The 9294-nt window shown below is 41.8% G+C and overlaps 1 protein-coding gene across 1 annotated transcript in view; it reads right to left on the minus strand.

The window, feature by feature from the left end:
• Window positions 1-9294, minus strand: part of DEPDC1B (DEP domain containing 1B) — a 61963-nt gene that overhangs the window by 9484 nt on the left and 43185 nt on the right. Inside the window, exons 8-9 of the mRNA XM_032801160.1 lie at window positions 4684-4850; window positions 2498-2674 (exon numbers count right to left, since the gene is read on the minus strand). Coding sequence (XP_032657051.1) covers window positions 2498-2674; window positions 4684-4850 — 344 coding nt within the window. The remainder of the gene's footprint in view (window positions 1-2497; window positions 2675-4683; window positions 4851-9294) is intronic.

Consider the following 9294-nt stretch of genomic DNA (forward strand, 5'->3'; position numbering starts at 1 on the left):
TGGCAGTCCACGCCACACACCGCACCACAGGCCCCCAACAAGCACTGGGCTGCTGGCAGACTCCTGCCCCCTCCCTTATCTGGCTTGTTGGTTTCTCTGCCTTAGTCTCCCCTGCAACCTCCCCCTGGAAACTGGCACTGAAACTCCCCTGTTAGCAGCTCTGTTTGCTGGCTCCTGTGCCGCTGCCTGAGTGGCTGGCTACTTATATGGGACCCCTAATCAGGTAAGCCCCGACCCCAACTCAGGGCTCAGCCTCTCTCCCAGCACACGGCCCCTAGCAGCCTTCACACACACTCACTCACACACAAACTCCACAATACAATCCACAAACTACAAAAACCTGCTCCTCCAACAGAACTCCCACTGAAACTCCCCTGTTAGCAGCTCTGTTTGCTGGCTCCTAATCTAGGAGCCAGCAAACAGGAGCTGGCATGTTACAGTGTTATAAAATAGCAAACTTCACAGCTCTTCAGGGACACCAAAGCTTTGAAAGACAGAGTAGAAGAAAGTGTGACACTTAAGGCTGCAGTTCCACATGTGTGTTACTGTGAAGATTTTACAAGATAAATCTATCTCTGGCTAAATCAGTCACAAAAAAGGACTCGAACTTTGAAGTCATGATTTTAAATTTAGTCACAAAATCAGTCAGAAAATATAAGTAAAGCACAGAGTGGACTACATTAAACTCCCTCCTATCCTACCTTCAAATAATCAGTGAATGACTTGGGTAAAACACAAACAGTTGAGTGGTTCTGCTAAGTCAGAGCAACACAGTGTCAGCTAATGGTTTGTAAAACAGCCCCAGTAAGGAGTTGACCTTGCTTCTCCCCATTGTTCTAGCCTTCTGATCCTTTATGTCCTTTCGGTATGAATAAATTGTCCTGAGGGTTTTGGGGCAAATGACTCACAAAGGTTTGCCTAACTGAACATGCCCCTACAGATATTCTCAGAAGCTGCACTGGGAGTTATCAGGGGAACTAAATCCTCTCTCACAAAGGCTAATGAAGGATCATTAAGACTCATGTCTATACATGTAGAATTGGAAGAGGGCAAAGAGGATATTGTCCATCGTCCATACTTGGGGAGGGCTGGGGTAAAGGGTGAGGTTGGGAACATGGCAGATTGGATAACGCAAATCCTTTAGTGCAAGGGGCACGGTTATTAAGGGAAGGTGGAAGTCTTGAGACAAAGAATCTCATTTTTCTATATAGCAAAATAATTTTCCTGAATTGCAGGAAACACCAATAACCAGGACTGATGGGAAACTGAAGTTAGGATTATGAAGAACTATTGAACATAAACAGGTTGAGTGATGCCAAGCCATTGTGAAGCTTGACTTCCCTTAACAGATTTAACAAAAAAAAGAGTCAAACACCTTCTCTCTGGAAGGGACTAAAAAAGAATTAAAAATAAATTCCTGCACAAGATTACAAGGGTGACACTGTGATTATGGCATCTAACATCCAGATATTTTAAATATAAATATACTGGAAGACATGTTAGAAGAGAAGACATCCCTTGAAATTCCACAAGGCTTCCCTTTTATATGATATTTTAAGCCCATAATTCTGAAGCAAAACCAGCCCAGGAGGCAAAAAAGGAAATAATTAAGTTTCCTCTTTAAGCTTCAAAATTTGTGAGCCAGCAAATTTAGATCATTTGCTGAATGAGGATCTGTGTTGACCTCTGTCCTGCCAAACTGGAAAAAATACTTCCTGGCTCTAGGTGAACAAGATAGCAATTAGTATTGTAGGTTAGGTATGACTGAATACATTCTGAGAGTTCATCTGCAGAAAGTGGGTAGGGATTTTAATCCCTGACAGAAGAAGCAGTTAAGGATTCATTTAAATTTGACTGAGTGCCTTCTCGAGAAGGTTCATCTTAGTACAACTGAAAATAGCTTACACGCTATCTATAAACTAGGGCTCATATTTCTCTTCGATTTTGTACTATATATGTTTTTTTCTTCATCCTTTTAGAATTGGGATCTCCATGGAGATGAGGGAAAACATTTTATTCTTCTTGAAGTCATGAACCACCAGCTCAGCCACTGCTACAACCCCCAGCCTTCCCCATGTGCAGGTTGGTGTTTTGTCATTGAATTAAATTTTAGGTAAAAACTTTCTTTAATGCAACTGGGATTTAGGAATTAAAGTAAGTTAGGAGCTTTTGAAAATTTTATCTTAAGTCAGGTCGCAAATCCCCACCCCGACCATGTTTCATTCGTCAGCCACAAAAAAGCAATGCTTCATGACATGCAGTGAGTATATAGTCTCCCCCTGCACTATTACTTTGCCTTAACTACCCAATATCTACTTAGTGTTTGTATAAATATACAATGTCTTTAACGTGTTGCTGACAGCAGCAATTCATTCATGCTATATGCAATGTCTAAGATATCAGAGAGACAGCAAAAGCTATAAGACTTGTCTTATTTTTAGGAACAGAAGGGAGAAATTTCATGTGATGACAGAAGAAACACTTCTATTAGCCCCACCTGGACTCTTCGGAGATGTACTACATGCTCCTCTATGACAGTCTGTAAGGAGGAGGGAACATTCAAGATCTCTTGGCAATTGTCCATCAGGAACGTTACTAGTTTAGCAGCAAGCAGTTCATCCAAATCCACTTCATCTCTAGAGCAGAGGATGCAATGAGAAAACGCTTGAACCATCTGGAATAAAAATCAGGAAACAACATTGTATACATTTTTCCCTGTTTGCAGGAAAAATTGTAAATAGTGTTGAAGTGCAGACTTCAACAGCAGCAACATGTTTCCAATACACAATACTTCTTTAAATAGTGGTGTAAGTGAAACTGTTAAACCTTGTTAGATTCCAGTGGTACAGTTACATAGTCTAGCCTTTATTTCAGACCTAAACTACTGGAAATAAAACTCTGTTATTGTTAAGACTTGAAAAGATAGCCATTTCATGTGGGATATCAAACCAAATAGAAAATAAGAGTAGTACTTCATTATAATAAATCATGGACTATTATGTAGTGCAAAGTCACAAGGTTATGTGGATTTCCTTATTAAAACAAAGAAAATGTTTCTGTAATTCTAACTAGATTTCAGAAAGCTGTCCAGCTCATTTTCATGCAGCTCTGGACCCAAACAACCGCAGCTGGTTAGACACAGGTGCAAGCTACAACATTAGTTGTAATAATTGTAAAATTAATGGCAATCATCTTTTGTCTATTTTCCAGTCACTACTTGCCATTGTTAGCACAGCAGACAAATAGAGTTCTTCTCTGCCACATGCAACAGACTAACTTGTCAACTGCTACATTAAAACACTGTATAGAGTACACACATAGGATAGATTACACTGCTAAAAATAATGGCACTTAGGAGGTTTTAATCAAGTTATCATGTATAGTTAATTAAATTCTTAATGGCTAAAAAACAAATAGGTGCATGCACTCTGGTTTCATTTTACAGTGAAAGGGACTTGATTAATTTTATTTTGCGCTTTTATTTGCAATATACTCTTAAAGGCAAGAAAGCCACATTTTCACTATCTCCTCGGTTCTCTGTCACATGGAATCTTTGCCATTTATGTCTAATAGAACAAATGGCAACGTGACTTTGCACTGCCTACTGTACTTCCTTGTTTGCGTTCTACTGTCATTGGTGTTAGCAGCAACAAAACACGGGAAACGAGGTTGGAGAGAGGGTCTGAGTATAAACCATGGCTTTGTCAAAATCTAACAAAAATGGCACTTAAACCCAACATTTTTATAGCAGAGTGGTGAACAAAAATATTGAGAGTCTGGCAGACATTTTCCAATGGATGAGCACTAAGGAAATCAAATTCTGGGCTCGGTATATACAACAATCTCTTTTTAACCTTTAATCTACGTCTGAGAAAGGCAGTGTCTGAAACATCTCCCATCACACACCATCCCCCCAGATGCAATTTCTGTGAAGGGGGAGGAAAGAAAGCAGATTACTAGAGGCACTATCCCTCCCCCACACATTACCTCCCTCTAGAGCAGCCCATCCAAAATCCTGCTATCTGGGGAAGTGGGAAACTAGCCATCCCTTCCCTTCCCTGAAGAACTCTGCTGGAGTAAAGCCTCCTGCCCAAAACCATCTTCTATGTATCTGATACTCCATATTAAAACCACAATCATCTTTAAATGGCCCCTAATTGTTCTTTCAAACAGCTGTAACATAGCCATGGAGTTTTTCCTCAACTGTCAGAATACAAAATTATTATTTTTATACACACACACACACACACACACACACACACACACACACACACACACACACACACACACACACACACACACACACACACACACACACACACGGTATATCACTAGAATCTTTTACAAATAAATTGTTTGTCAACATTTCACCCTGAAGACACCAAAGGTTCTCAAAGTACAGCAGCCTATTCAGTTTAAACAAATTTGATATTGTGGGAGACCAAGTATTTAGGCTACAACTCACAACTGTTACCCATTTCTATGAAAACAGGGAGAGCTTCCAACTTCTAAATGGTGCTCTCATCAATCAGTACCTACAGGATTGAAATAATCAACTGAACTTTGTTTGCTATCATCTCCAAAATGTACTATATTTTGTATGTATTAACAAGAATCTTTCATCTATGCTGTTTCAAGGTTTCATAAGCCTTGCTAAATTTTTCATATTAGAAATATGCATACCAGTGTTCTGGTCCCAGCTGTGTCACAAAGAGGCGGCAGATCTTTGTTGAAGCTGATCCTTGCCATCATCTTCATCAGCAGTTGCAGCTTTTTCCGATTTTCTGGAGGCAGCAGAAGACAGGAAACCCGAAGTGCTTCAATGGCCTTTTTGTTTTTCTGCAGCAGACCTGGTTTAAACAAGATTTACATAAGAATGGCCATATTGGGTCAGACCAAAGGTCCATCCAGCCCAGTATCCTGTCTACCAACAGTGGCCAATGCCACATGCCCCAGAGGGAGCGAACCTAACAGGTAATGATCAAGTGATCTCTCTCCTGCCATCCATCTCCACCCTCTGACAGATAGAGGCTAGGGACACCACTCCTTAGCCATCCTGGCTAATAGTCATTAATGGACTTAACCTCCATGAATTTATCCAGTTCTCTTTTAAACCCTGTTATAGTCCTAGCCTTCACAACGTCCTCAGGCAGGGAGTTCCACAGGTTGACTCTGCGCTGTGTGAAGAACTTCCTTTTATTTGTTTTACATCTGCTGCCCATTAATTACATTTGGTGGCCTCTAGTTCTTATATTATGGGAAAAAGTAAATAATTTTTCCTTATTCACTTTCTCCACACTACTCATGATTTTATATACCTCTATCACATCCCCCCTTAGTCTCCTCTTTTCCAAGCTGAAAAGTCCTAGCCTCTTTATCTCTCCTCATATGGGACCCATTCCAAACCCCTAATCATTTTAGTTGCCCTCTTCTGAACTTTTTCTAATGCCAGTATATCTTTTTTGAGATGAGGAGACCACATCTGTACAATTGAGAGATTTAAATTAATTACCTTTCCTGTTAGTTTTCCCTAACAAAATCTTCACAGATCTAAAACCTGTTTTCCAAATCTTCCTACCTACTCCTCTGACCCCCTAGCAGAATTCCATCACAAAGCTGAGCAGTAATACAATTTGAACTTATATATTTTCGTCTTGTGAACTAGTTCAGGAATTCACGTAACTTCCTTCCAGTAAATCTGAAAATGAAAAATGTAAACATTATCACAGCCTGGTTATGTGAGAGAAGGGAAAAGTCACTTCTTGGTATTTGTGGCTATGAAAGGAGCAGTCACAGTACATCTAATACTTTGCCTCTTCATAGCCATCAGCCCCGGCATGTTTGCGATTTAACAACAGCAGCCATCAAACGAAAAAGTGAAGATTGGAGCAATATCCGGAAAACCTAACCAAAACAGCATGCCCAAATCAACTGATAACAGCTATAAGAATCAGTACTGAAACATGGATTACACCCTCTAAAACTATAGACAAATCGATTTAAGGTCAGTCCAGCCAGAGTAAAAAACTCCTGAAAGACAAGGAGTGCAAGGATAAAACATTCATTATTGAGACAACTTGGCAAGAAATATTTTGGGAAAAGCCATTCGTAGGGTATGTCTACACATAAACTGCTGCAGTTATGCCGCTGTAGTGCTGCAGCTGCACTGCTTCAGTGTAGCAACTACCTATGCAGAAAGGAGAGGTTCTCCCATTGGAATTGATAATCCACCTCCCATGAGGCAGTAGCTAGGTCAACAGAAGACTTCTTCTGTCAACCTAGTGCTGCCTACACTGGGGGTGAGGCTGGCAAAACTAGTCTCTTGGGGTGTGCATTTTTCACTTCCTTGAGAGCCATAGCTAGGATCATGTAAGTTCCCAGAGTAGACCAGCCCTGACTCACGTCAACCATTTTAGATAAGTTGAATAAACTGTCACTTAGCATGGAGAACATTAGGCTACATGTTGTGTTTATATTATGTCAGGTATGAGCTATGTGGGAGGTGAAATGTGTGGGTGGAAGTGAGTTAGTGATTTGAAACCTCAGGACTCTGTGAGAGCTCACTGGATTGCTAGAAGCCACCCTGGAATGCTTATCTGAAAGTCAGCAATCAGAGGGGGACCACTGAGGCAGAAGTGTGGACAGTGGCCAGCTGGAGGTAGTTTGGTGCAGGCTTGCTGAAGTTGCCCATAAAAGGTCTCCTCAAACTCCAGAGACTGGTCCATCAGCAATGATAGAGGGTCAGACTGCTGAGACTATAGCGGTGAGACCAGATTGGGAGAATGTCAAACTCTGTTGCTTATGAAAAGGAAGCCTGAACTGGGGTATCAAACAATATTTTCCAAGGCTTGAAAAGGACACTGGGCACTGAGAGATGTTCAGTACCAGAGTTCATTCATAGGTTTTAATTGCAAGTTTGCTAATTCAGTCTGGAGTAGAGCTGTGGTGAATGGGGATTTCTGCAGCAGCTATGAAGAACATCTACTATACCTATCAAGGTGCCACCACTCCTGGGGACATGGTCCTTGTTACAAGCAAGCAGAGGGAGCGGTACCCTGAGGTAAAATTTCCCAGTGAAAGGCTGGTGGCAGCAGGTATCCGAGACTCACTCAGAGGAAACCTAGGGTCACGACATCTAGCCTGTTCAAAGACAGTTCTAGAGTTCTAAAAACCAAAATTAGAAAGTCTAATCTTTTGGAAAGATAAATATATGTGCATTTCATATTCATTCTAAAAATATCATTTAGTATAATAATCAGGCTGCTTTCTGACCAAACTTTCAATGCATTTCTCAATAGCTGTAACAAACAATGTGTGACAAGAAATAATTTTCACCCTTAATGAGCTGTCAACAAGATAGTGGAATATCCATAAAAAGGTTTACTTTAACGTATGCTACCTCATGAAATAAAATGTTACTTTATCTCCTTATACCGACATTCCATTCTATAACTTCTTGCTTTATTATACCACATAAAAACTTTTGACTGAAAGTGAATCTACATGCAATTGTATCTGATAGCAACGTGATTAAAGAGCCAACATAACAAAGCAATTAAGAGTCTACCGAAGATAATCTATTCTTATGTATAGCTTGAAATATTTTTGTAATATATTGGCAACACTTTTTAGTTAGATACTATAAACCCAGCTTCAGGGCCGGATCCAGGCCACAGTGCGCCAAGCCCGTGCTTGGGGCGGCACACCGCGGGGGGCGTTCTGCCGGTTGCCGGGAGGGCGACAGGGGGCTCTGGTGAACTTCCCGCAGGCGTGCCTGCGGAGGGTCCGCTGGTCCCATAGCTTCGGTGGAGCATCTGCAGGGACGCCTGCGGGAGGTCCACCGGAGCCACGGGACCACCAGAGCCCCTGCAGGGATGCCTGCGAGAAGTCCACCAGAGCCATGGGACCGGTGAGCGGAAGAGCACCCCCCCGCGGTGTGCCGCCATGCTTGGGGCGGCAAAATTGCTAGAGCCGGCCCTGCCCAGCTTGACAAATTCAGCAAAGAGCTACAAAAAGGTTAGAGAACAGCAGTGTAAGAGTGAATGAAAACAAAGAAATGGTGATAGAAACAAAATAGCAAGTAGCTTGAACTCTCTCATTACAAAAGATTAAGATATTGGTACAGATACGATGCAAGAGAGTGTTTGAAATTCAATAACCTTCGCTGGATCATTTCACCTTGCTGCACCATGCAGCTTGCCCCGCACTCCTCATAAAGTTGCTTTCCATATAGAAATGAGAGATCAGACACCCCTGCCAAGAGCAGGGTAATGTGAAGTTAGGCATTCTCTGTGACAAGGAATGATTAGAGACCCACAAAGGTCCTCACCCTATACATCCAAGTGAACATAGGATGTCCATACAAAGGCCCTGGCCTCTGGCACATCCCCAGAGCTTTCCTTCTGCCTTGCACTACCCACAAGTTCCAATTATAGGGGGCAATATTTGCCTGTCAGAAGCTGAGACTCAGATAGCATTTCCCTCCAGGAAGCAACAAAAACACAGAGGTGGCAGATCCCAGACAGGAAGGTATGATAGCATCACTAGATTCACTTTCAGGTATTCTGTGACAAATATTGCTGCAACCACAGAGTCTAAATTCCTAAAGGTGAGAACAAGCTAGCTTCTCAAGCTGCCAAGGCCCAAATAATGGACACAAAGCATAGCAACACAAAACGCTATTAATACAAAAAAAAAAGTGCAAAGCAGCCTTTAAATATTGTGGATTATTTTTAGTATAAATAACCTTCTAACTTGCATTTTATGATTCTTTATTTCTCATGCAAATAATAAAAATGAGGTAATAACTCACTTGTGTGCCACAGTTAATTTTGGGACTAAAATAAATGATGTCCTTTGAAATCAAGGTGTAAGCTTTCTGCATCTTTGGGTTAGGGTACCCCCTGTGGCAGCAGCAGTGGAGAATTGGTATGCCTACCGGGTGAAGCAGTCGCCGGCCTGGCTTGCGGTTGCACAACTGTGCAATTCCCAGTTCAATCTGCTGGGTGCGGGTTCAGAACATCAAGAGGTAGTCTCCTTGTGGGGCTCCTAGTGTGGGGCTGAGAACTTAAGCAGTCTTGGGTTCTGGCCTCCTGGCTGGAGCAACCAACAAGAGTCTATTGTCCAGGTGTCATAAACAGATAGTTAAGGGTTAATGTCTCTTTTACCTGTAAAGGGTTAAGAAGCTCAGTAAACCTGGCTGACACCTGACCAGAGGACCAATCAGGGGACAAGATACTTTCAAATCTTGGTGGAGGGAAGTCTTTGTTTGTGCTGTTTGTTTTGTTCATTGTT

This window comes from Chelonoidis abingdonii, chromosome 6 (assembly GCF_003597395.2).
Source record: "Chelonoidis abingdonii isolate Lonesome George chromosome 6, CheloAbing_2.0, whole genome shotgun sequence".
NCBI lineage: Eukaryota > Metazoa > Chordata > Testudines > Testudinidae > Chelonoidis > Chelonoidis abingdonii.